The sequence below is a fragment of the Scomber scombrus genome, chromosome 6 (assembly GCF_963691925.1).
Source record: "Scomber scombrus chromosome 6, fScoSco1.1, whole genome shotgun sequence".
NCBI classification, from domain to species: Eukaryota; Metazoa; Chordata; class Actinopteri; order Scombriformes; family Scombridae; genus Scomber; species Scomber scombrus.
The window spans coordinates 27,138,931-27,166,231 of record NC_084975.1 but is presented as its reverse complement, the minus strand read 5'-3'; the positions used below and the strand labels follow the sequence as shown (position 1 = coordinate 27,166,231).

Sequence of the window (27,301 nt, the reverse complement as noted above, 5' to 3'; positions counted from 1 at the left end):
ATTACTTCACCAGTTTTACATTCAGACAGGTGACAAATCCTACTAAAAGTGCAATAACCGCTCTTTTCCTCAAAACGTTACACTAAAATTCAAATTTTTCATATTTTGTATAGTTCATTGTCCACAGTCAGTATAAATACACAGACACACACATGTTTACCTAAGTCACTTTTGAGGTATTTACATAAACTTACATTCATTTCCTGGAGACTTACCCCAACCTTACCCTAACCCTAACCTGACATACCTACCTAACCTAACACTGACCCCAAAATCTCCGTTTTACCGCACAGCAAGTCTCCTCCAATCAACCTGTCTTAAATCTCGTGGGTCTGTTATGTGTCCCTGAAAGTGACTTAAATCACACGCACACACGGACGCACATTCACAAACACACAAGTAGCCGCTGCATTCCGTTCTACCCGGGCCGTGATTGGTTGAACAACACGCCTGTCATATTTTTACAGCCTTAACTCGTGTATGATTGGCTAGAGGGGGGCCTACGGCGGTAGCACAAACGCCATTGGTTGAAAAACTAGGTTAGTGGTCCGACAGGCATGACGGTGAAGAGAAACTGGGTCACCGATTGAAAAATCGTTTATGTCACAGTTCTGTGGGTTGGTATTACACAGAACACAGCGGCGTTCAATGGATAGACCAGCCTCATTGGACCAGTTGTAAGTATGGAATTATAACAAGCCTACGGGTTTTTGATATAGCACCTCGGTTGACTTTGCTGGGGTTTAATCCATGGTGGAAATCGTCGATGTTTTTCCCGGTGCTGTGGTCATGTCAGTGTGGGTTTCTACAGCAGGAGGAGGGACGTTAGCTCGCTGGCCAAGTCTTGACAGTTAGCGTCCCTCGGCTAGCAGCTGTATGCTAATATTAGTCTACGGGTTAAATTCTATGTGATGGATATAAGGTCGGAAAAACACATATAGCCTGATGGGTTAGCTTGAACTGTTTATGTCAGTCATTGCCGCGGCTCATAGGAAGCTCGTATGTAGGTAAGTGCCGGTCTGGAGGGGCTGTTAAATGTTAACTGAACGTGACGAAGTGAACAATGCTAACACGCTAGCAATGTAAACAGGCCTTGGTGGGCATCTGGCACACGGTTTCTTCGACAGCAGGCATTCCGCTGCCTTAACTACAAAGCCCCCATCTGTATATCTCTTCACATAACAGCACAGTGATGAGTGGTTGAAGCCAGTAAGGAGACCATTGCTGTTTTGAAACCGTGGATTCACATTTGGTTATGAAATATCTTGACACAGTGACAGTGGAAATGTGGCGACCGCTCACTTTCTGCAGTCTCCGCAGTGGCTGCCAAAGGATGGTCATGATTGTGGGCATTGGGATATGATGACATGATGCACCAGGTATAATCATGTACTGTTTGGTGTATGATTTTGGGGCGAGAGGGGTGGGGGGATCCCAATCCCCAATCCTTGGGTTGAAGGAACAACGGGTCCATGTGGAGGTCTCCATCAAGATGAGGAATAGTTGCTTTTCAGTGTTATTTAATCTTCTGAGTCATACTCACCAGCATGAATCCTGGATGATTGGATTTTTAATGACATAGTCTTATCCACCGGGGGTTCCTGCTCTGTTGTGCATCTAAGTTAATTGGAAATCCTTGATGTGAAAAAAACTGGCAGGTGTTGATTAAAAGTCTACATGATGTTTATTTTGAGTGGTTTTAGATTGAATGTACATGCTGGATTTTTGATAGTCAAACTTTCTTTGAAATGAATTCTTTCTAATCCCTGTAGAAATTATTCTCATCATATATACCTGGGCAGTAGTGTTATCAGCAGTTTAAGTATTAACCTTTTCGTGACAGGAAGAAACACAGGCTGTGAACTTCAGACTTGGACTGACAAGTGTTGTTTTTGCTCACACATTAATACTTATCAGTGTCAGTATGTTGCCAGGAAGGAATTGTGATAACAGCAGTTTGTTGTGATGATTCAGCAGAACCGTGACAATTGTTAGGATTATTTGTTCGGCTGTAGGTCAAAACAGACGAGACAACAAACAAGTCATTTCTGTAATGAAGTGGTGATGATATTGAGATTAAAAATTAGGTTGACTTATGACTTAATTCAATTATTTGTTAAGCAACTTCTATCCTGTGATTTGTAATGTATACTAATTCGATTTTTCACATTATGGGAACTCAGGGGATGCATTTTTGTCAGTAGCAGTAGGCGGTATTCCTCTCTGCTAACAATATATGGCTACAATATTTTTTTGCCATAATGACTCAATACAGAAACAACCTACAATCTTCAGAACCGATTAGACCCTTTTTTTTAGTTCAGTGAAAGGAAATCAAAGCAATTGTAATCTATCTGTTACTAATAATTGTAGTACCTGTAGGACCTGTTACTCTACTTTATTCAATTATTAGACATGGGCTGTTTGTGGAGAACAATCCAAGTTATATTGAGTCATAAATCAATTAAAGACAAGTGATAAATTGGGCCTTAAATTAAAAGCCATGCATTCCCACGCAGATGCTTTCAATTATTCAGGCTGATTAGTGGGGTCTGCTCTCCCAGTGGTCCTAAAGCAGGTTCCAGGGGGTCACCAGCAAAAAGGGAAATAATACATTTTCACTATAATTCCATCCATAAGTAACACAATGACAGAATGTGTGACTATTACGGTCATGTGTTTCATACGCTTTTTGGTAATAAAACATTTAAAAGCAAAAACCTGGGACAAAATCTTATCAAATTGAGGTCTGTGGTCTATCTCATGTAAGTTTACGGGACCTTGACGTGAATAAGTTTGAGAACCACTGGATTAGACCACTTCCCCCGGTTGCAGTTAGGGCTTGGGGGGGGTCTACTAGGATTTCCATGAGGTCAGCAAAGCCAAATGACCAACAGTCAAAGATCAGACCAGCGAGACAAAATGTATTTGTGTGCTGTGGGGATAAGCAGAGGGAGACAGCAATTGGCACAAGCAGTGTTTAATCTTAAACTGTGGTAGTTAGCATGGCTAGTTGGTAAACAACAGCTTTCCACAAATCTGCTTCCGTCTGGCTTCTATTGAACTTGCATAATTTCCTCACTGAAATAAACGAGGAGCAAATTTCAAGTCACCCCTGACCTCACCTTCAGGAATAATAGCGTCCCTTTATACCTTACATTAAAATGCGTCTTCATTCCAGATTATATGTCGATATGATTCAACTTGATTGCATATACACCTGATATTAAATTGTCTCTGATGTCCACATTGAGATCGAATTGCATGTCTAACTCAAACAGTTGAACGTCACACCCTCCTATTGTTTGTGCGGATCCAAAAATCAACAACAACAAGGAAAACTGTATGCTGTGTGTTTAATTTTTCATTGACATTGGAGCCAGGACCAATGGTAGCTATTCTCCACAATTTGCTTCATAAATGGTTCAGTTGCAACATGTTTTGCTTGTATACGCCGGACCAAACTGAAAGCAGACACTTGGTTTCGTTTAGACTCTACTCACGACTCTTGAATATCCATAGTTCTCTTGTTAGTAGCTTAGCTCACTAACTAGCAAATGGCTGCTACCTTGTGGGTTTGGAACAGTTACACACGATTGAGTATTTCCACCCACATAGTTGTTGTATGTGGACTGACATCAAAAAGGTGTCCCTGACCACCTCCGGAGGTGGTTTGGCCGATCATATCACAATCCATCCTCAATGCATCTTAGGTGCATTTACACCTGTACTTTCATGTGATCAAGCACTTTCCAATTGCAATCCTATTACCCAAAATGCATTATAATGCAAGATGTAAAGGGGGATGTGATGTTGTTATATCTCTGCTACAACCGCAGAATCAGACACATCAATCAGGCACCATCTGCGAACACCCACGCAGTTCTGAAAAGATGTCAAATCAAGCAACATAAGTGGAAACCCATGTGGTGGTGTGTCATGGGTGATTTGGACCTTTTTTTTAAAAAAAAAGAAGAAAAAAAAAAGGATTCTCTGCAATTGGTAGACCAGTCTTGCAAGGGTCTGCAAGAACGCACAAAAGCAGTAGCCATTGTGAGTTTCTTGGATAAAGTGCCAGAGCCAATATGCTTACCTCAATTCAGTTTGGATGAACTCAAACTTCCAACACATCATCACGAAAAATAACACCTTCTACAGTGCCATCGCTGGCATATGGAAAACCACCGGCGCTGTGCCCGCTTCACAGGCTCCGATCACAGTTATCCAAGCTGTATGGAAATTTTGCAAAAACTGTTCTACAGGGATGCACAGATCATTTTGTGCCCAGTCTGCCTATTGTTTATGTTTTTTTTTTAATTTAAATATGTTAATAAGCAAGCTTTGATTTGGTCAAAGATTAATCAAAGTGCTTCACTTGTAGAGCACTGCTGTGATATTTGTCCCACCCTCCACTTCAGTAGACACTTGGACTTATCCCATGAACACACCATCATAAAAATACTAAATCCAGATCTTCATCCAGGAAAGTGGTTCAAATTGCCGGCAGTGAACACCCATGACCAAAGACACCTGCCAACTTAAACAAGTCAGGATACTGGCACAGTGTCTAATTTCATACCTGATAAGAGGCGTCTGGAGCTACAGTTACTGCTCACATGCTGTGTTTCAGCAGATCAAACGCATCCTGAAGACTTATTAACACAGAGATGTGTTGCTCTGGGACTTTTAGGAGAAACTCTTTGATAATCCGTGTATTTCATTGAAAAAAGGTGACCCCTAGTGTTGAAGATGGAGCATGTACAGGTGTTTGACTTTTGAGTGATGGTAGTCCTTTTCATGTTGTGCTACCTGCTCTTATGTTTTCTTCATGGTCCAACTGAACTATAGGATTATCATACATGAGTTTTAGACTATGTTTTCCTTGAGGATCACTAAGGACTTGAAGCAAGCTCTGAATAGTCGCTGGTGTTTGGAGGTGTAGTGGAAACCTGTGAAAGCAGTCTCCCATCAGAACAGGACCAGGCCTCTGTGTTTTGGGGTACGATACAATTGTGTTTATTTTCCCTTGTCAAGGCCCAGCACAGCCTTGACACATCCACACAGCTACAACACTTTCAACTGTGTATTTCCTGCATTCCTTAAATGGGAATCACATTCAACCGGGTAGAGGTCCGATCAGAGAGGTGAAAGCACCTGTGTGGGTGTGCTGGTAGACATAAGGATGTTTCAGAGATGACTTATCTAGCTAAATGTTGCATATAACAGAATAGCTTGTACTTGTATTTTGACCCTGTTGTTCTGTGATTCCCAACCAAAGCTGCAGTTTCTTGGCAGTGACCTTGTTCTAAGTATTAGTGCTGGAGAAAATGAATGAGGAATGAGCTGATATAAACTGTGTAATATAAATATGTGTAAATGTGACTGCTGTTGTGGTTCCTTCTCTTTTTAATGGCCCTTAAAGTAATCTGCTATGGGCTGTTTTCAATTTTAATCTCAGTGTTTTATTCATATTTGGCACTGAAATGTATACTGGTTGGTCACGTCACAGGTGGACAGCTATAACCAGGTATGAATGACAGCCAGGCTGCACCCAGGTTTCACTCGGACCTTTGATTGTGGCAGGTGCTCCGGGGTCATGTGACCACATATAGTTTGACTTGTTAGTCACTTCCAGGTCACAGGTCATAGTTTGTGTCAGAGGGTGATTGGGCCCCAATACTATGACACCAATCAGACACGCTCAGTCTCTGCCTTGTTTAACAGCCTTTCTTTGTGAAAGCTTTTGAGAATGTTTGATTTGTTCTCTTATTCTTTTACTGATTTTAGTTTTGTGCATTCTATTATTTTATGATTATATATTTTATACATCATGTACTGTTAACTTCTGTGCCTCTGTCTTTACCTCTGTGCTCCTTGTTTGGTTTTACTTTCTTTTGTAAAGCACTTGTCCTCGGGTCAATTTTGACCTGGGAGGACAACTCAACAATGAGGTATATTTTCATTTAAATGAGGCCAATTGACCATCATTTCCAAAAAAAAAGTGTAATACTTGTGTTAATAAGTTAGAATGAAGTTGGCTAAAAAGATCTAACACAGATTTGGGTGATAATTTAAACCTTAAGCTTTATAAACAGTCAAACCAAACCACAAAATTTGTACAGTTGACGGGAAGACAACTGGAGGGTTAATAAAGGAGATATAAATACAGTTTATTGAATCTTGAAATACATTTTGGCATGATGTATAAAATATGTACATAGTTGAAGTACTTATTTCATCATGCACAAATTGTAAATTATGAGTCAAAAAGTGCCGTAGATGATAGATTTATGTGACTGCCCTGAAGAATGTGTCTCTTTTGGCTGTTGGCGTTTGTTCATGAGATAGTTGCTGAAAATGAAGTCGTGGATTCTACTTTTGTTTAGCCTGGGGAGCTAATGCTAGCTAGCCAGCTATCTGCAGGGTTTAGGATCATGTTTTGTTTTGTTTTGTTTAAAAAAAAAAAAAAAAGGACAACCGGCACCACTTTAGCTTTCATTTGTTCGATTTTTCGTTTCGGTTTCTGGCAGATCACAGGTCACATACGATGTGTTCATCAGAAAAAACTAAAAACTACTGCCTCCCACTGCTGGAAACAAAGGCTGACGAGAGTAGCGAAACCGCATTTAACCGTCAAATTTAAGGTTGAAAAAAACCAAACCAATGTGCTGAATTATGCTAAAATACGACACCTTTCACATTACAGCATTATTATTAGAGCAGCTGTGAAAGCGGCTGAGCATCACACCAATTTCATGGAGATGCAACAAGGTGAGGAATCATTAGCTTGTATGTTTGATTATTATTAAATGTAATTAACATATTGAAACGCCTTTTCTGATTCTTTCAACACAAAACAAACATTTGGATTTGAATTCGAACACCTTTTTGAAGGTAAATGTTGTTCAAACAGCAAACGCAAAAAAGGCTGCTGTAATACAAAAACTCCACACACTCCATTTCCTACCCTCATTGTTTTGTACTCATCAAACACTCGCAGCTCTCGGTAGTGGTTGTGTCAGTATTAAAACCTTCAATGAAGTGTGGTCACCTTTAGTGAGTCACACAAAGACAAAAAAGCTAATGCAAGCAAGAAAGTTATACAGAGCCAATCTAGCATGACTAAATATGTGTACTCACTACTAACAGTGTAATCTGGCTCAGCTGCAAAGCCTTCTAAAATCCCTTTGCAGTAATATTAAGGAATTTCATTTACAATATTCCTATTTATATACAGAGTGTTTCTGTAAGTGTGTTTTCATGGTCTAGGGTTGTATGTTAGTCTGATGAAGTTGGTTGTGATTGATGAAATAACCATTTTTAGAGGTGGTGCATTAAAATCAAAAATGTAAGTAACCCCTAAATGATTTCACAAAAAGCATTTCTTACTTATTTGCAGCTTTGGTATCAACAAAATCCCAACAACTTCCATCCTTATTGTAGAGCAGTTAGTGTGATTTGGGAGATCGGGCAGCTGACTCACTGCTTGGATGTTACCGTGGTTTTATGAACAGGCTTGCCGATGCTTTCCGACGGTCTGAGTGGGTGTCGAGTGTAGAACACGGAAATTAAACTGAATGGCTTGCTGACTCACTGACGAAGTACAAGTAGGTGGTGGATGGAAATTGAGGCTGGCTGGTTTGAGACCATAGAGACTGACTGACCCAGTTTCCACTCCAGCACCAGTTCCTTTTCAGTGTTCAATCATGACAGAGTGGTTTTCCCCTTCTAGCCCAGAGCTTTGTCCCAGTAAAAAAGGCTCACCGAACCTCTCCTGACCTAGAACTGTGCCGCCTGCTACTTCAACAGCGCTTCTTGAGCTTTGCATTTTTTGTCATCACTGCAGATAGAAAAATGTAGGTGACCCACCAAAGTGTTTTTTTTCCTGATCTCTTCCAGGAATCAGTAGCAGTGTGAGATTGAATTTTATTGTGTCGTCATTTTCTTACTAAAGGTTGTTCAGTTTTACATCATGTAGAAGGCAAGATTGTTTGCTTGTGCTTTTGAATGATTTTTTTATCAGGCAGCCTATAACAATGGCTACAATAAATAAAATAGATGGTGTGGTATGTACCCCGGTTTTGGGGTCACTGTTCGGTACAATTTCGACACAGCAGGCAAAAAAAGAATGGTAGAAAATAATGATGATCTATTTTTGCACAGTTCTTAGTCCACTGAAATACAATATGAAACATAACTACCAGATAAGATAAACAGCCTTTTTATCTGGAAAAAAGTAACTGCATTTGACTGAATAAATTTGAAAGCATCTTACAGTCTCCTGCCTGTATGGGAATAACTAACATCATGTCTCCAGCAGAGGTTGACTTGCTTGCATTGCCGTTCGTAATCTCAAAATGGCCTTCCTTTGTTCACAGTTGTGTTGTAATAGTATTGTCATTTTCTCCAACTGGGCCATCTTCAGGCTGGTGATTTTCCCTCTACTACTTGTCTTACCTGTATGTGACATTTGTATGAATCGTGGTCTTTATGGCTTTCAATGTTTTAGTTTTTAGTCCAAAAAACAAAACTATTAGTTATTTCATTGGCATGCAAAGCATGTTGACGACATACCAAGCAGAACTGGCTTTTCTTCTTGTAAACCGAACATTCACAGGACTCTCCATTGTTGGTTTTTCCTCCACTATTCATTGAAAACAAAGTTGTATGCCCTTTGCCTTTATTTGGCCCGTGTCTCCTCCTGTGAGGTTTTCTCTGCAGACCTCTTAACCCTTGTGATGTAACGCCAAATTGATTTTCTGAGATGACGATGTTGCCTCAGACATCCAGCTCTAACCTCCGTCTCCTAGCATGAGATCATCATGTATGTAGTCATCAATCCCATATTTAAGACCTTTTTTTTTTTTTTAATCAATATTTTCACTTGAAATGAAAATCAGATATTTTTCCCAAGACAAAATTCCCTTTGCGGCATTAAAGTTGATCTTATCTTATCATAGAAGTCAGCTGAAGACTGTGTTTCCTAGATATAAGAAGCCTGTTTTTGTCTAACTTTGTCTGAAATCAAGGAGCCATTGTTTTTAAGGGCGGCTGTGGCTCAGGAGGTAGAGCGGTCGTCCTCCAATTGGAAGATGAATGTGTGTAAATGGTTAGCTTCCCCTGATGAGCAGGTTGGCACCCTGCGTGGTACAGTAGCTCCTGCCATCAGTGTGTGAATGGGGTGAATGAGATGTAGTGTAAAGTGCTTTGAGTGGTCGTAAAGACTAGAAAGACGCTATATAAGTACAGTCCATTTACCATTTGTTTTAAAAAAAGGTGCTGAAGATTTCTGCGAGAAATTTCGGGAGGTGTAGCAGGACTATGGGAGGAACTGGGCCGAACACTCAGTTCACACCAACCCCCGACCTCAGTTATGTTCTCAGAAGCAGCGCTGAGCTGTCAGGGGTAGTTATGACATGGTAGTGTTCATGAACAGCAGGGATAGTGTCTTAATACCCACAAGCAAGCATCAAATATTTACAATAAAGGAGCAGCTATGCAAACTCAGGTTTGCCAACTGCTTCAAACATAAATGGATAAAATCTGCTTTTAGTTTTCACCTGGACATTAAACCTGCAGTTTGGAACTTTTACACATAAATGAACATCTGTTACATTCAAGCTTTCACAAAACAAGTTCACACAATGTTGATTTAGCCAATCACCGCCAGATAAATCTCCCTGTACTTCACAGAATAGCGGAGTTTAATTTGATGTTGGCGTCTTCTAGACTTTCCAAATGTTATTGGACTGAATTTTGATATTAAAATAAGTCATTTTGAGAGTTTTGATGCTCAAAACAGTTAATCCACTGTTTTACAGCCCCAACAGTAGCGCTGGAGTAGGCTACGGTGGAGCAAGTGCTGTTAGCAAATGTCAACAGAGTATTTGTAGTTTCTCTCAGTGCCAGAAGGGGGAGACAAAAGTCCTGTACTTCACCTTCAATCTAGCTTCAGTAAACGATCCAATTAGACCAGATTCAGTTTTTTTCAGGTCAGCAATAATGAAGTGTTCCATAGATTGTGAGTTTTGTTTTGGTTTTGTTTATGTTTTCTGTTCTACTTTACCTTACACGACCGTCTTTCTATCTCTTTCTAGCGGTACATGGTTTGCACCAGTTTCCTAAGGATTAGATCACATCAAGGCAGACAGACAGACCACATCAAAGCGGATGAAACTAGGTCAGACTGAATCAAACCCGACTCAGACCAGAACAGAACGAGCAGACCAGACTGATCCAGACGATACCAGGCCCGTTCAGGAGGCTTGTTCCAGTTTCCTATCCAGGTAACTGAAGCAGCTCTGTACTCTGCGTTCAGGGTGTTCCCACTCATATTTCACAGAGCTACATTTGAACTGAGGAAGGCTGCCCACTGATCTTATGCATCAGTGTGACTCATTTGAGATCTGCCAGAGAGTTAAATACACTAACAGAAAAATGTAGAGACTCACTTTTCTGGCACACACTCATCCTGCCGTCCCCACTCCTACTTTAGTGAGTAATATTGATGTATAATAATAGCTGGCCTTCACTGAAAACATGTTGGGCAAACTCAGGAGAGACCCAGCAGCCATTTATCAGTTGAGGAGAGGCTGAGTTGGTCACAAAATTGAGAATAGTTGGTCCACCTTAAAGGTCAGCCCACCTTAAATGAGCATTATTATGGCTTTATGCAATACAGTTGAAGTTATGCAGGTCTAACTTGACCTATATATACATTTTAGAGAAGAAAAAAACACCTTAAAAACTTAAACATAAAACCAGAAATTTGATGACTTACCCTCATGTGACCCAAAATATACAAGGAGCTGCATAAATAATCATTATAAGATAAATAAGGAGTTTTTTTACACTCTAAATCATGCAAAGCTGCTCTAATAGAGTCCAAAAATACAATATAGAGCTGGAAATGAGCATAATAGGTTGCCTTTAAGTCGTTAGCTTTGAGCCAATCCTGGTCCAGGATGCAACTTACACAAGAAATTTGAAGTCTGCAGTGCACACAGACAACAACACTGACAATGGACGTTTTTAAGGTAATTGAAATGTCTTGTGAAAAAGAAAACACATTGGACACAAACTATTATTCAAAGCAGAAAGTTTTTATGTTACAATTCAGCTTCATGTTTTCATGTTGGCCAGTGGGTGGTGGAAGCGATATTCAGATTCTCAACTCTTGTAAAAATGATATATACTACTGTACTCTACAGTGAAAGCATTTCTCAGCATACTCCAGTCTAAATAATAAATTTGGGTCCAGCCGTGTGAGTCACGGAGTTCTAAACCCCACAATTCTACACAAACTCACTTAAGCTCTGACGCTTAACAATCTGTCATCAAATCTTTTGTCTCGACCTCTCTCTTTCTTACTGGCAAAGATCACAAAAAAACTTCAGGTATTCACTTTTAGCCAGCGCTGCTCCCTCTCACCAGTTTAAAAGAACAAACATGGCCCATGTTAGGTCATATCCACAGCCTCTAATGAATGTTTATTCCAGCAGTAACTCAATGACAGGGCCAAAATTCAACTGTGCTGTTGTTGGATAAAAGCACTCTCTGCAAGCTCGCGTCTGAGATCATTCGTGAGGCAAAAAATACTTTCACACCACTGTGCAATCACCAGTTTTTTTTCTACTTCCAACAAATCCAACAGAGTGATACATTTTCTCTGTGGCTGGTTTGTGTCATGTCTGTATGAGGACTTTCATTCTTTCCAGCCAAAACTTTAAATCATATCAGTCATCATCATCTAAAATGAAGTGCACCATATTCAGCAGATATTGTGTCACTTATAATCAACATCGCACATCTTCTGCTGCTATGTCTATTTAATACATATGCTGATCATCTTTTGCACAAAAAAAAGATCCCAGGATGAATCAAATTCTCATTTAATCAACTCATCTCAGTCTCCAGACTGATTGGTCCAATCGTGTGTGCTCTTGATTGGTTGGAACAAAAACCTGCAGGCACATGGCCCTTTTATGGAATAGTTTGGACGAGCAAAATAGGACAATCATGATTAGGATGTCCTTGGGCTGAATTTAATCAATTAGTAAATGATCTTAAGTACATTTAAAAATCAAAATTAACAGTTAAACCACGTAGATAAGTCTACACTCAAAGTGCTTACACTGCATAAAAGCTGGATCTGGGATAAGTGAGGTAGTGGAGAACGCACATGACACATCACTACCACATAGATTAATATCACTCATGCAACTGATACGGTGTGACCTATTTCTGCATAGGGAAATAATAATTCTGACACACAGTATTTCTACACATGCATCCACTGACACAATAGTCACTTCCTGTTCATTCTGCCTCCACATTTGACCTAGATAATGTGATATTTGCCGCATGTGTCCACAGCAACTCACTGTTTTTTTGTTGTTGTTGTTGTTTTTTGTTTTTTTGTTCCTGCTAGTTCTCGTCATAAAATAGGATGTTTTTTTGTTGTGTGTGTGTTCGCAGTTGAGGGCTCCAGAGTGGATGGAAGGAGATGATTTTAACACAGAGGCTGTGATGAACATCTGTGGTGAGTGTGACTTCAATAACACCCATCCCTTTTTAAACAGAGACACTCCCTGTCACAATGACAAATATTTTTTGACCCATCCCGAGGAAGATCCACCATCTTTATTATTTTCCTTCTGTCCATGTGTCTGCTCAATGATTTGTGAAATGGAAACGTTGAGTTTTTGAATATTTCCTTACCCCCAGATATTGTTGTGCACTCAGTCATCCCCGCTGCGTGCACGCCACAGAGGCCCGCTTTCATCTTGACTTTGTTTAACCATTATAGAGGTTTTTTGTTACCAGCTAATACAGTCCATAAACATTAAATGCACACACTGTGGTTATTAGTTGGTCGTTGAAGTCCTATTATGTTGTGAGTGGGTGTCTTATCTGTTACTGCACTGAGCGTGTGTAACCTCATTTGTAGCCATGTCAACAATAGTGACATCCAGAGCTGTGTCTGAGCTTTTATTTCCACTCTAAATGCTTTTACAGTATGAATATAATCATCAGTCATTACATAATAATTGTCTTTAATCAGCTCCATTCAGAAAAAAGGTTGTGTGGTCCTAGTCTCTGGAACAGCCTTTTATTTTACGTTTTTCTACTCGGACTATCCTTTTTTATTCTATTTTAATTCCTTATTGTTTTCCTCTTTGTAACCCACCTTTTTATGTCTGGTTTTACTTCATCACATTTCCTCTTTTATTGTTTTTTATTTTATTTTATTTTCTTCTTTTCTTTGTTTTCCTTTTTAATATCACACCTCTCATTTTTGGTTTGACCCACTTTTTAAAAATCATTTATTTATTATGTTTCCTTTTCTTTTATTTGAGTACTCTGAATGTTTACATATTTTATATCGTACTTCTGGTGTTTCTTTACGATTGATTGATTGTTTGATTGATTGTTTGAGGAGTTTGGGCTGAATGACAGGTGTGGGGTTATTTTCTGCAGATGACCTGATGGCAGACCAAAGGATGGACATCTCGTCTACAATGACTGACTTCATGTCCCCTGGTTCCACCGACCTCATCTCCAGCTCCATCAGCACGCCTGGCATGGACTACACCCGCAAGAGGAAGGGCAGCACCACCGACTACCAGTAAGGACACTGGGAAAGAGAAGGGAGGAAGAGAAGGGGGAGATTGAGGAAAGAAATGAAATATTGACAAGGAAATGAGTATGAAAAGAAAAAGTGGCACAAAAGAAAGAAAAGGGGCACAGTGGAGAGACAGAAAGGGAGTGGAAGACAATGGAAAAAGAAAAAAAAAAGTAGTAAAGTTTTAAGAAAAATTACAAGGAAACTTAAAGATGGTATTTTTAAGTCATTATAACAAGACTAGGTCAAAATCTAGTATATGGCTTTTTATTTAAATGTAACACAAGATGGTAACTTCTTCAAGAATTTCATTTTATACATGTAAAATTAGGCTAAATTTAAAAATAGCAAATTAATAACATTGTTAATTACCAGAGAAATAAGGATTTTTTTTAAAATATTGGTAACAAATTAATTTTCCAAGATCCAACTGAAAATGAGCCCAAAACACTCAAATGTGAGGAGTATAGTTGTGCTTATATAGAATCAACACATAAGAGCTATGAGCTAAGAGCCTTTGAAAGTTGGAGGGTTCTATAGCAAGTTTAATAACATCATGAGGCCACATTAATAGAAAATGAAGACCACATGATATCTGGATCTTTCAGAAATCTTTTGATCCAGTTAACTTTGATCGTACATTTTGATAATGTGGTTGTAGGAGGAAAAGTCGAAAACAGTAAGACCTCCCTCTGTTAGAGATATAGACACAACCTCCTTTTTTTAACCTTGTGTGGCTCTCCGAATAAAGTTAAAAAGCCCATCTAAACAAGAGGTTTAATGTTTGGTGATATCAAGGGTGGAAAAGACACAAGAGGTTCTTGTTTTTTGTGTAATGAGTAGCTCAAGTAGCCCATGTAGCAACTGGTCCTGATGGCCAGTCTGACTCTGTATGTTGACCAGCAGGTCATCTCAGGAGCAAATGAGATGGCTGGCTGACATTTGACCAGCTGCTCCTCACATGCCCAACAACGTCAGTGTTATTTGGATAAACTGACCACATATTTGCAATCTAAATGGTTACTTTCTCTCCTGAAATAATATTACAACCTAATAAAGCAGGCATGTCCAAACCATTCCATAAAGGGCCGTGTCCCTGCAGGTTTTTGTTCCAACCAATCAAGATCACGCACGATTTAACCAATAAGCTGTCTGAAGACTGAGATCAGCTGATTAAATGAGTCAAGCCTGGTGTTCTCCTGCCTGCAGCCACATGCCCCTTAATGGAATAGTTTGGACATGCGTAATAAGTTGACATTAACAATCCTACGCCAACATTTACTACAACTTTTGGCATTTGGTGTGAAATGCATTCTGGGATACTGCACAGAACCAACCAATGGTGTAACTTCATCACTCAGCTCATGACTCAGTGAGTCATGGATAATTGTAGTTATAGAACTGTTTTTAAAGTTGCTGTCCAACCAAAAATCTATTACATGTATTATTAAACACTGTCATTAATTGTTGCTGTTTACACTTTACAAATAATTACATTTCTCAATACCTCAATGGCACAAACTGATCAATACATTTGTGTTTCTTTGCAGAATTGATGGCTTCTCATTTGAGTAAGTTCAAACACGACATGATGTAGATGTAGTACACAGTTTCAATGATCTCAGTTTGATTTAACACCACAGCATAATGAAGAGAGTGAGAACTGCTGAACTCAGTGAACCCTCACTGCGTTCAGCTTTTCTCTGCTCGTCTAAATGCTCTCCAGTGTTCTTCTCCAAACTAATTAGTCCTGTCTTTTCCTCCTTTTAGTGACATGGACCCAGACAAAGATAAACTAGGAGGGTAAGGTGCCACCGTTACCTTGGCAACAAAGCTGCTGCTTTCATCTTTTGCTTGCTGTGTTTCTTCCCCATTCACTGCTTGCTGCATTGATCCAGTTTCTGTTTGAAATAAGTTAAACTTGACTCTCAGGCTTATTTCCAAATCACTAAACTATAACTTAGATTGACAAATAGAAATATCATTTGCATATAAATTACACAATAATAAGCCCAAAGTAAAAAAAGAATAATTAAAGAGTATGGTCTAGAACTGCTCTATGTGTAAAGTGCCTTGACATGACTTTTGTTGTGATTTGGCGCTATATGAATAAAGATTGATTGTTATATATGTTTAAGGGTTAGGGTTAGGGTTAGGGTTAGGGTTAGAGTCACACCAGCTCTGAAATTGGGCCTACAGCTTCATAGGCTTTTCTACAGCCTATAAAGCTGTAGAAAAGAAGCAAACTCATGACTTATCTGTGCTCTAAATGTCATAAGTAATCATCTCTATCAGGATAATGAAAAAATATTTCAGTCTGTGCCTGAAAGGAAACATATTTTTTTATGCCAAAGGGCGCGGTGTGAATTCTCTTCATTGTTACACTGTTTACATAAGCCAACATGTGACGCAGAATACGGAGAGGTTTTATTCAGCATTTCATCATATCTGCATTACATCAGTCATCTGACCGTACAAGTCAAATATTACAGCAGAGCATTACCCTTGTTGCATAAGCTATTTGATGCAGTTTAAACCAACAAATGAGGTTGGAAGCGGTGAGGTCAGCTGTGGCCCCATTCCCTCCCTCCCCTGCCTCTTCAAAATACCTTCTGTCTCATAAATTTCAACTAAGCCCTCAACGTCAAATCCTGAAGAATATTTTCCCCCCTCTGCCAGTTTCCCCCCCCCTTCTAATATTTCTCTTCTCTTTGTCTTTCCAGCGACCAACAGGGCCGGATTAAGAATGCCAGGTATAAAAACTCTTTTCCATTCTGTCTCTTGCCCCCCCCCCCCCCCTCTTTCTTTTTTCTCTCTCCTAATCTCCCTTTCATGAATTAAATGTCACTCTGTCCTATTGGAGACAGGGAGAGCTTTGTGTGTACGTTGATAATGGGAAACTTTATACGTTGAAGTGTATAGATCAGAGCTTTATGTGGAACTGAGAGCTTACCTAATGGCGACAGGCTTTCTTTCTCTTGCGTGGAAAGAAGAAACACCCACTGTAGCTGTAGCTGTAGCTGTAGCCCAAGAAGAAGTGAAGGTGGAACAGACGGGCTGTGTAGACCCCCAGGATGTGTTCTTACACTCCTAACTAATAGACTCCTATCCAAAAATGGCATTTTACATCTCATCTTGGAGAGTAGTGTTTTCTCAGAGCAGGCAGAGCTGATTTATATCATGTTGGATAAGACTATGAGGTGATGTATAATCCGGAGTGGAAGAATGCAACCCACTTAGAAGGATAGCTTGCCTGATCTTGCATTCCTACCGCATGCAGTTTTAGGAATTTGTCTTTTTATGTAACAGGTAGATCACAGGAATCATTACTGTATGTATTTACTTTGGATTTTCATTTGGGAGGGGAGGGGGGGGCAAAAGAAGTTTAATCTGTACGATCGGTCTGTTAACTTCTCCCCTGTATCTCCGCAGAGAGGCTCACAGCCAGATCGAGAAGCGGCGCAGGGACAAGATGAACAGCTTCATCGACGAGCTAGCGTCGCTGGTGCCCACCTGTAACGCCATGTCCCGCAAGCTGGACAAGCTGACTGTCCTGCGCATGGCTGTCCAGCACATGAAGACACTCAGAGGTTAGGATGAGTCAGCACAACCGCAGAGAACTGTCTGAGTGTATAGACGGATAGGTGAGCTGGGGTTGGTAGTTAGCATTAGGTGGAGGATGTCTCTCATGGTTCCTGGATGTATGGAGACAACCAACTAAAGGATGTAGGATCAAATAAGGGAGTGAAAATTCATTTTTGTGAAGTGGGAAAAAAAAACCTTACATTTGTTCATTTTAATGCAGAAATTCACATTAATAGATCTCTCAAGTACTAAACTGGTGTTGATTATGTGAGTTTTTCATCATTTTCGTAAGAGAAATGGTACGAAAATATGTGTCTGTGTGTACAAACAGGATCATCTTACACAAAAATTAGGACTCACAAAAGCAGTTTTTTTTACTTGAGAGATACAGAGTGAATTTGTGCTTTAAAATGTACAAATGGGAGTTTAGGTTGTTGTGCACAAACATTCAGATACAAGATTTTTTTTTTCTCATCACAAATCTTTAAAATCTTTAAAAGGTGATGGTCTGTATAATAATACTGCGATAATATTCATTTATTAAGACTATGAAATGTGCTAAATGTAAAGTTCATTATTATTATTTTTTATCATGGCCTAATGACCATCTACAAATGTGGAACAAAAAAATAAAATAGGGATCTGGCTTCATGGCATACTTCAATTAGATGTTAAAAGAAAAAAAAAAAGCTGCTTATAACTTTCACTCAAAGAAGGATAAAAAGTGTGTGAGCTGTGATGTGTACAGTGCATTTAGATTAGTACATGTGTGAATCGTGTGTTTACTGCTGTTTGCAGGTGCAGCCAACCCATACACAGAGGCCAACTACAAGCCTTCCTTCCTCTCAGATGATGAACTAAAGCACTTGATACTAAGGGTGAGTACAGCTAAGCTGATGAGCAATATAGTGCAATACTTTCTTCACCTCGAAGTCTTTAATACTATGTCCTGTACAATTTAAAAAGGATATATTTGTATATTTAAATATCTTTTTCTGCTGTTAAGATATATTATTTGAAATCTCTATATATTTATTCCAGTATATTCTGTGGTTAATAATGCAGGCTTCTGATGGTTTCCTGTTTGTGGTCGGGTGCGATCGCGGAAAGATCCTCTTTGTTTCCGAATCAGTCTACAAGATTCTCAACTACAGCCAGGTATGCAACACAGTGTTTGAGCAGCACAGAAGAAAAGCAGCTGTTGATATGATGATTTTTTTTTTTTTGGACTACCTATTAAAGTCTCTCAACCTCAAAGAGCTTGCAGGATGTTTCATCAATAACATTTTCTCTGTCATTTGTCCCTCAATTACAAAATAAGCAGCTCGCAGTTCTGACCTTGTATTAAATGAAAAGAAGAAAGAAAGCTTTTTATATTTAAAAAATATATTTAAACTTTCACAAATCAGCAGAATTTCATCACCATGAATAATCCAAGACTTTTAATAAGACGACTTTTTACCCGAAATTCTGCACATCTCAGCAGTTCACTTTTTAAAGGAAAACTTTAAGTGGCCTTGAAGTTTCCCTAAAAATCCACTCTGCCAAATAATTAATGTTTCCTCTGTTCCTTCTTTGCGTCTCCAGAACGACCTGATAGGTCAGAGCCTCTTTGACTACCTTCACCCCAAGGACATCGCCAAGGTCAAAGAGCAGCTGTCCTCTTCCGATACGGCTCCTCGCGAGAGGCTCATTGACGCAAAAAGTAAGCGAGCACTGTCTCACATTGTCTGGTTTTTCTTTTCCTTTTTTTTTGTTGTATATGATGTAGCTTTCTTCCTTTCACTCTGAGGACACATCTTAATCTGTAATAACCTCATGTGTTCTAGTTAAACCAGTCTATTAAGATAGCATGTAAAACTGTGGCTGTGAGCTGTGTCAAGGCTGGTTTCTGATGCTGGTGATGATATCTATTTTGAATTTTACCACATGGTTGTGTTGTTTTTTAAATGTCAAATCCTGTTGCAACAGCTTTGTAGAAGGGTTTTTTTCAAAGCATTTTTCTTTTGAGCGGTCATTTAAAACTTTTTGACTGTTGGTATTTTTGCATACATTTAACAGAATGTTTCTAGATTTTAAGAAAACAATTATATTGAGGCTGAAATGACACTTAATCTGTTGCTGTGTTAACTGTTGGCCTGTTTTGTATTTTTGCAGCGGGTCTTCCAGTGAAGACAGACATCACTCCTGGTCCATCTAGACTCTGTTCTGGAGCCAGACGGTCGTTTTTCTGTAGGATGAAGTGCAACAGGCCTTCAGTCAAAGTAGAGGATAAAGACTTTCCCTCCACCTGCTCTAAGAAAAAAGGTACTGCTCTCTTAAATGGACTCCACACTTCACTACCATATATTATTATTAGGTCTATTACTGAATTTTGAGCCAGGTCCTACTTGGAATGTCGGCTGGAATTTTTCTTTTGCTGGCGTAACACTATGACGTTTCTGCGATACACAATATATCAAGATATCTGTGACTGAAGAAGAAAGAAAAAATGTTTTAAAGAGAAAGAAACAGGTCATTTATTAACAGTACATGTATTAACAGTACATTAGTTTCTTATCAAACCAAGCTTGATAAGAAACACAAAGAGGCTTCGTCGTACTAATAATGCAAAGACTAATATATTGCGATATGTTGTACATCGCGATATATTAAAGAAATAATCTATGATATATCACGATATCTGTAACTGAAGAAGAAAGAAAAAATATTTCAGAGGAGGAAATAATCAGATAACGTATAATGTTTATTAACAGTACGTTAGTTTAACAGAAAAGAAATGCAACCAAGTATAAATATTACAACACTGATAATTATAGCCTTAATTTGTGCCTGTTACACAGAGTTACTCGTAGTGTTAACAAGTCTGATAAGAGATGAGATGAAGTTATGCTAATAACACAAAGATTTAATACTTTTCTGTGGCAGTAAACACAACACACAACCCACCGATAACTAACTGGGCTCTTTTCTTCAATCCTCCGTTTTTTTTCACACCCTCAGCTGCCTCCTTATGAAAGCAAAAGTCCTTGTTGTCCTGGTGTTCCGTTTTTTCTATTTTTAAGGCTACATCCTTATTAAAACCAGGAATCACACCTCAGTTGGCATGACAGCATCCCAGTTACACAACCAATGAAGGTGGCCTCCTTCTGTGCGTGTACTTATTTAACCAAACAGGTCCAGTAAAGAGGAACAACAACCCTTTTTAATGACAGAAAAAAAAAATGATTATGACATATCATCCTGAATAAACTTTGCACATAATGATTTCAGCTGTAGTGATTTGGGGTTGGGACATAGTGCAGGAACTTTAAATATTCAAATTCTAGATGCCAAAAAAAAACTGGCTTTTAGTCACTCTTGCTGTGTCCTGGAACAGTGTGACAGTCAGGGAACTGAATTAAAGAACAGGAAACAAACATTATTTCAAATGGCTTTCCTCTTCTGCATCATTGCATTGTTTTATAATCTTTTGAAATACTTTGGGAGTCAGATTCGGGAGTCAGTTTGTTCATGACAATGTTGGCGATTCTAGATCATTCAAATCAACAAAAAGTCCTTACCTCGTCACACTTGAAGAAGCTTTTAGAGCACTTCCGCTTTCTGTCCGGCTTCATTACGTCATCAGCACCACAGTGGCCTGAGAGCAGATGAGGCATATGGCTGGCTGCGTGTCGCCCTGCTGCTTAGCTGCTGATGGGGAGAAGTGGAGTGTAAGCAGAGCGTCTTTTATACTCAGAATAACATTCGCAGGCCGTCCGAGTCACGCAACTCAGATGGGCTGCATCACTGTTCATGTTGAATTTTTTAGCGTTTAGCTGAATATTTTATACAGACAGACTTAATTCACCCTCTGATGTAGTGCTTTGTGGTTCACAATAGAGTTCAGTCATGTTTTGAGCTGGCTAAAATCCTCATTGGCTGCTCTTTTTATATTTGCTTAGAGTATCATAGCCTTGGTTAAGCAGTAAAGGTATATTGCAGATTTATGGTAGATGTTTTACCGGCTATTCAAAAATCTTTACAGCTGCATGATTTTTCTTCTTTTTTTTGCTACGAGGGGGCTACAGGGTGGAATATTATAAAAAATAATTTTTGCAAACTTTTTTCCTATTTACACATCGGACAAACAGAGCTAGTTTTCATTTGGAGTTGTGTTTCTGGTGATCCGACCAACGTTGAGCCCAGTGTTCACACCATTTGTTACTATTTCTGGCACTTTTTTCACATCAAGTATTTTTTTTATTATTTATTTCATATACATATATATTTGTTTTATTAGTACAATTTGGGGTATTTTTTTGTCATTTTTTAAAAAACTTTTTTTCCATTGTATAGTTAAAGATGTGTTTTTATGTTATATGGTAAGTTATCTTTATTGATCCCCCGAGGGAGAAATTCAAAAACTGGCACAACAGTAGGCGCATAATGGTGAAAGTGATTTAAAAAAAAAAGAATAAAATAAAATACTATATACAATAAACAACCTCTGTGTGAAATAATATTCAATTATATAAATCTGTAATATAAATAAATTCCTGTGTGCAGAGTTTCTGGGATTTACAAAGTAAAGTTCAATGTTACGTGTGGCTGTAGCTGCTGTAACCAAGCTTCCTCCTCCTGTGAGGGATCAATAAAGTATCTATCTGCGTAAAATATAGCAAGCACACAAATATCAAGTCAGTGACATATAGTATAATATGCAGTTTGACTGTAGGTTTTCAAATAGTGTTCTGTCCTGTTTCATATATAGGTTTTTTAAAATTCATTGTTACATAACTTCCTCGGTTGGGTTCATTTTATTAACTGTAAAATTAAATGAATCTCCAGACAGCATTAAAACCCATAATTGCAGCTTCTTCCAGTTTTGCAACAACATATGATAAACCAATCAGAGCTGGGTGTGTCATCTAAACTCTGATCCCTGTCTGATTCAGCTCACTGAACTGTAAACATCTCCCTCACAGCACGGGACGGCATCCCGCTAAGATGATCCTTGTGTATTTGCTTTTATAACCTCTCTTTACCTCTCATCCTCTCATTACAGCAGACCGTAAGAGCTTCTGCACCATCCACAGCACGGGCTACCTGAAGAGCTGGCCGCCCACCAAGATGGGTCTCGACGAGGACAACGAGCCCGACAACGAGGGCTGCAACCTGAGCTGCCTGGTGGCCATCGGCCGGCTGCACCCGCACATCGTCCCCCAGCCCAGCATGGCGGACATCAGGGTGAAGCCCACAGAGTACGTCTCCCGGCACGCCATCGACGGCAAATTCGTCTTCGTCGACCAGAGGTGAGACACAGAAGCATCAGGCGCACGTACCTCCATTCACCTCTGTTGTCATATTGAAAACCTGTAGTGAGTGGTGTTGTTCAAAACATCCAAAATGTTCTGAAGTGATCTTTTTAAAAGTGCATGAGTAGAGCGGCCACAAGAGGATCTGGCTCTATTATTTATAAGTACATTCAATTACAGTGAAAAATGCCACTGCTTCTTGTTTGTAACAGCCGTGTCTCAAATTAAAACTCTCCAAAAAAATCACATGGGCACATCTTAAAATATTAATGAAAAATCACCAATTAGTGCAAAAGTCAGGAACAGAAACGAGCTGATCCATCATCTGTTTCTTCCTCCTGATGGAATGAAAATATACTGTGAATGTGCAAATTGTGTTACTGTTCTTAATTAGGACATCTTCCATTCAGGTTGCACTCTTAACTGGCCTTATTAAATAGATTCTAAAAGGCTTTAGTGCAAAATCCCCCAAGAAAGAGAATCTTTAACATCAGAACAAACAGAAAATTCAAAGATGTTTAAATGAAGAGAAATCATCCTGCATACTTGATTGGAGGAACGTAGTCTAAATACAATCCAAATCTAAATCTGATTTTACAAATAATCTAAAATCTAGCTATTAGAGGAAATACTAAAGCACATAGAAAAGACAGTGATGTAACACATTTGGTTAGTTCCTATAAAGCCCCGACCTCACACCCTGTATGCTGCTATTGTCCGGGAGCTACACACCCACTGCCCAAAGGTTAATGCCCAGAAACGTCTTGAACAAAGTAAAATAATAAGAAAGTCCAGGCAGAGGGCAGAGTCTCTATAGATACGTACAGCCACACATACCTCTAGTGAGAGGGGTTACTTTTGTACCAGTCTATACATTGGTTTTTTTTTTTAAGGAAAATCATACACAATATACCATTAAAGTCACACATCCTTTAAAAAAAAAATACAGTTTGTATTATATTTTAAGCAAACAAAACTTTAGGGAAAAGTCAAGAAAGAAAGGTTGTCCCACCTATTTTAATTCTATCTATTGTCTTTTACTGCCTACATTATTTCATAAGATGAGATCTTAATTAAGGATTCTATCCACTACTTAAAAGAGGATCTTTCAGAGCACTTCTAGTACTTGAGGACTAATCTGAACATTGGAACGATCCCCACGCATACACTTTTAAAGTCAACCTGAAAAGTCAACACATCCTCATATAGGAGAAACTAGCTGGAAGTACTTTAGCTTTAATACTGGTCTAGAACAGAACTGTTGAAACATGTTGGAAAACCTTTTTTTGTTTTTTCTTCCTCAGAGCCACAGCCATCCTTGCCTACCTGCCCCAGGAGCTCCTGGGAACCTCCTTCTATGAGTATTTCCACCAGGACGACATCGGCCACCTGGCAGAGTGCCACAGACAAGGTACCTGCTGACACACTGATAAAAAAAACAAAAAACTTAATGGAGTTTTTTTTTAAAAGAAAAGAAAAAAAGCTTAATGGCAACTGAATGAAGCCATCATGAATGAGTCAGACCTCTAATGCCTCGTGTGCTTGTGTGCGCAGTGCTGCAGATGAGAGAGAAGATCAACACCAACTGTTACAAATTTAAGATCAAAGACGGCTCCTTCATCACGCTGAGGAGCCGATGGTTCAGCTTCATGAACCCCTGGACCAAGGACGTGGAGTACATCGTCTCCACCAACACCGTCGTCTCGTAAGTACCGGGAAACAGAACGCCGGTGCCGGAAACACTCGGTTTCAAAATATCTGAACATTATCCAAATGTGTGTTGTTTATCTCTCCAGGTGTCCCATGATGGAGGGATCAGACTACCCTCAATCTGCCGTCTCGCCACAGAGTATGGACAGTGTTCTCACTTCAGAGGGTAAAACATACTTAAACACTTCCTGCAACTGCTGTCAATCATCCTCAAGTGTGAGTTATATATATTCATTACAGTCATTTAATTCTTTTCCTGATCGCTTTCGGTTTGTAGGCGGAGGACGACGGGCGCTGCAGACGGTGCCCGGCATCCCCGGCGGCACGAGAGCGGGAGCAGGCAAAATCGGCCGCATGATCGCAGAGGAAGTGATGGAGATCCAGAGGTAAGATAGAACGAAACCTCCCCGTGGCTTAATTTTTTTTAAACGTAAATGACGGCGATAGAAGACAAGTGACGCAGAAAGATGTTATCAAAGTATAAGTTATAAAGATAGCGCTAGAGCTCGGCTGCACACGATTGGATGACAGGAAATGCCTGAAATAGCGTGTAGGATTTCACTGTGTTACAACCATCACTCTGCACTCAGCTGAATAATTAAAGAGTCTTGTGTTGATTTCACAGAATGACAGTTGTCAGCAGTTTCAGCTTCAGTGTGACGATTTGAAAAACAAAACAAATCACAGTGTTTGTTTACAGTGACTTCCGGGTAGAAGAGAAAATGTTGTGTTGTGTATAGAGGCGCCAGATAAATGGATCCAGTCCATAAAAAGATGGTCATGGTGATTCAGTGTAGAGAAGAACCAGCAGTTCTTGTAAAATAGGACAGTGGGATATCCACGCATTGTCATGGCAACACTGGCACATTTCAGCACAAGTGTTAAAAATAAAGTTGCATATAGGTCACATGTCTTCAGATCTGGATATTTGTAGCACTTCCATCCAAGTTTGAAGCGAAGAATTCTGATTCAGTGCAGGTTTTTAGTCCACGGTGATGAACAGGAAATGAAATGTATAAGATGTGAGTGTGAAGTGTGTTTCAGAAGCGCTACAGCCATCTGTGTGTGTGTGTCTCTCTATCAGGATTCGAGGTTCTTCTCCCTCCAGCTGTGGCTCCAGCCCTCTGAACATCACCAGCACCCCTCCACCAGACACCTGTTCTCCAGGGGGCAAGAAGGTAACACACACACACACACACACACACACACACACACACACACACACACACACACACACACACACACACACACACACGGGTCGATGGCATTTTATCAAATCTAATCCAGTGCTGAATCTTCTTATTTGATCTAAAACTTTATTTAAACTGAAAGCAAAACAACCACCAGACAACAGCCAAGTTTCATTACTTTTTCAACTATAATACTTAATTATCATCAGGTTGTCATTTTAAGAGGTGAAAGTGATGTAACTCTGCATTAATGCTGACCTGCAGCTTCAATCCTCCATCTGTTTCTACACAAGATACGTTCAGGCACACTACTGAGTGTAGCTGTGTCACCTGTGTTTTGGCAGCGCTGAGACACTAATACTTAATTACTGTAGTTGCGCATTTTAAACCAAAGAAAATAGACTCAAGGCTTAAAAATAATACACGACATTGCAAGTAAAACATGAGTGTTCCAGCTCTAACAAACAGGAAATAAGAGTGTAGACATTGAATGCCTTCCAACACTGACGCTAAGTTCAAAATCGCTCCGTTTACTTTATAGTGCACCATATTTACTTTCTTCTGAGTGTGAAATTTATATTATACGGTGGTCTCAAAATGAAACTCCACCACGAGGCAATTTAATGTAATAAATGAGAAAATAGAAGCTGTCAGAGTCTACAGCTGTCAGTGATGACTCAAAGTGTCTGCTGTACAGTGAGCTGTCAGTGAGATAGCAAACTGAGTGTGTATTATACTGTATGGGCGGTAGTCAAGGAGTGGAGAGCCTCAATGATTTGCACATTGCTTTTTGCTAATAAAGTGAGGATCAGTGATTTGATATTTTTCTTATAAAGTATACCGTACTATATACAGTATATACTGTACATGTCACTGCTATATATTAAACATAACTTTTTAAATGGATGTTAATTGAATTTATTATGACTACTCATATTCGTATAGACATGTATATTCTGTATAGCACATACACCTGTTTCAACTGCACTACTTTTTTACACATTAATTGCACAGATCATGTATTTAATTTCTTTAAATGTATTGTTGTATGTCCTATTAATAACTACTTAATCTTTATTATTTAAAAAGTGACCTATGGATTAGTCATGTGGCAGAACTTTTCTCCCATGAGCCTCAGCATCCTCTTTGTCTGCAAACAAAGATGTTTGAGGACAGAACGGACACATTTTCAGCTCCGACTGAAACCGATCCGTCTTCGCTGTAAACTGACCCGCTCCTGTATGTGTGTCACGTCTATTCAGATTCAGAACGGAGGGACACCCGATCTGCCGAGCACAGGGATCATTCCTGGACCTGATTCTGTAGGCTACCCCTACTCCAACCAGTCCATAATGAGTAAGTCACGCACACTAAACTCTTTCTTTCTTTCTTTACTCTGTGTGGCTGTGAGTTTAGCCTAAATCTCCCTCTTTTCTTCTCATCCAGGCGACAACTCCCACCTGAGTATAGACATTATGGAAGAGCCTGGTTCCAGCAGCCCCAGCAACGACGAGGCAGCCATGGCGGTCATCATGTCCCTGCTGGAAGCGGACGCCGGCCTGGGCGGCCCCGTCGACTTTAGCGACCTGCCTTGGCCTTTGTGAGGAAGCTGGAAGGGAAGAAGAGAGCGAAAGACACTCTCCAGAGGCACTGATGGAGAGAGTTCAGTCAGGATGAATTCTAGCTGCCAGTTTCCTGCACTCTATAGACAACGACACTGCAAAAAAACTAAACATCTTTCATCTGATTCAGAGTCCTACAAGTACTACAAACGATTTCTGTTTCATCAAGGCTTTAAAGGTAGAGTCAGTCATTGTGAACTAAACACCCAAAGGTAAAACTCCCCTTAGAGTCACTTCTGTTCCTCTCAAATTTGGTGTCATGTGAGCGCAACA

At 39.6% G+C, this 27,301-nt stretch overlaps 1 protein-coding gene across 1 annotated transcript; it reads left to right on the top strand.

The window, feature by feature from the left end:
• Positions 1-560: 560 nt before the first annotated feature.
• LOC133981765 (basic helix-loop-helix ARNT-like protein 1) lies at positions 561-27,301 on the top strand. Its single transcript, XM_062420612.1, has 20 exons — positions 561-677; positions 10,098-10,286; positions 12,478-12,541; positions 13,480-13,627; positions 13,765-13,767; positions 15,395-15,427; positions 16,348-16,377; positions 17,057-17,214; positions 18,008-18,087; positions 18,275-18,367; positions 18,797-18,914; positions 19,367-19,516; positions 22,257-22,503; positions 23,811-23,917; positions 24,061-24,211; positions 24,303-24,382; positions 24,494-24,602; positions 25,301-25,394; positions 26,669-26,762; positions 26,853-27,301. Exons 3-20 carry the CDS (start codon positions 12,496-12,498, stop codon positions 27,008-27,010), a joined length of 1,899 nt encoding a protein of 632 aa, XP_062276596.1. The 5' UTR covers positions 561-677; positions 10,098-10,286; positions 12,478-12,495; the 3' UTR covers positions 27,011-27,301.

Bases quoted from the DNA above. Each gene is read 5' to 3' on its own strand.
- LOC133981765 (XM_062420612.1), top strand. From the start codon at position 12,496: ATGGAAGGAGATGATTTTAACACAGAGGCTGTGATGAACATCTGTG. The intron at 16,378-17,056 runs GTATAAAAACTC...GTATCTCCGCAG, and splicing joins GGCCGGATTAAGAATGCCAG to AGAGGCTCACAGCCAGATCG. The intron at 26,763-26,852 runs GTAAGTCACGCA...CTTCTCATCCAG, and splicing joins CTCCAACCAGTCCATAATGA to GCGACAACTCCCACCTGAGT.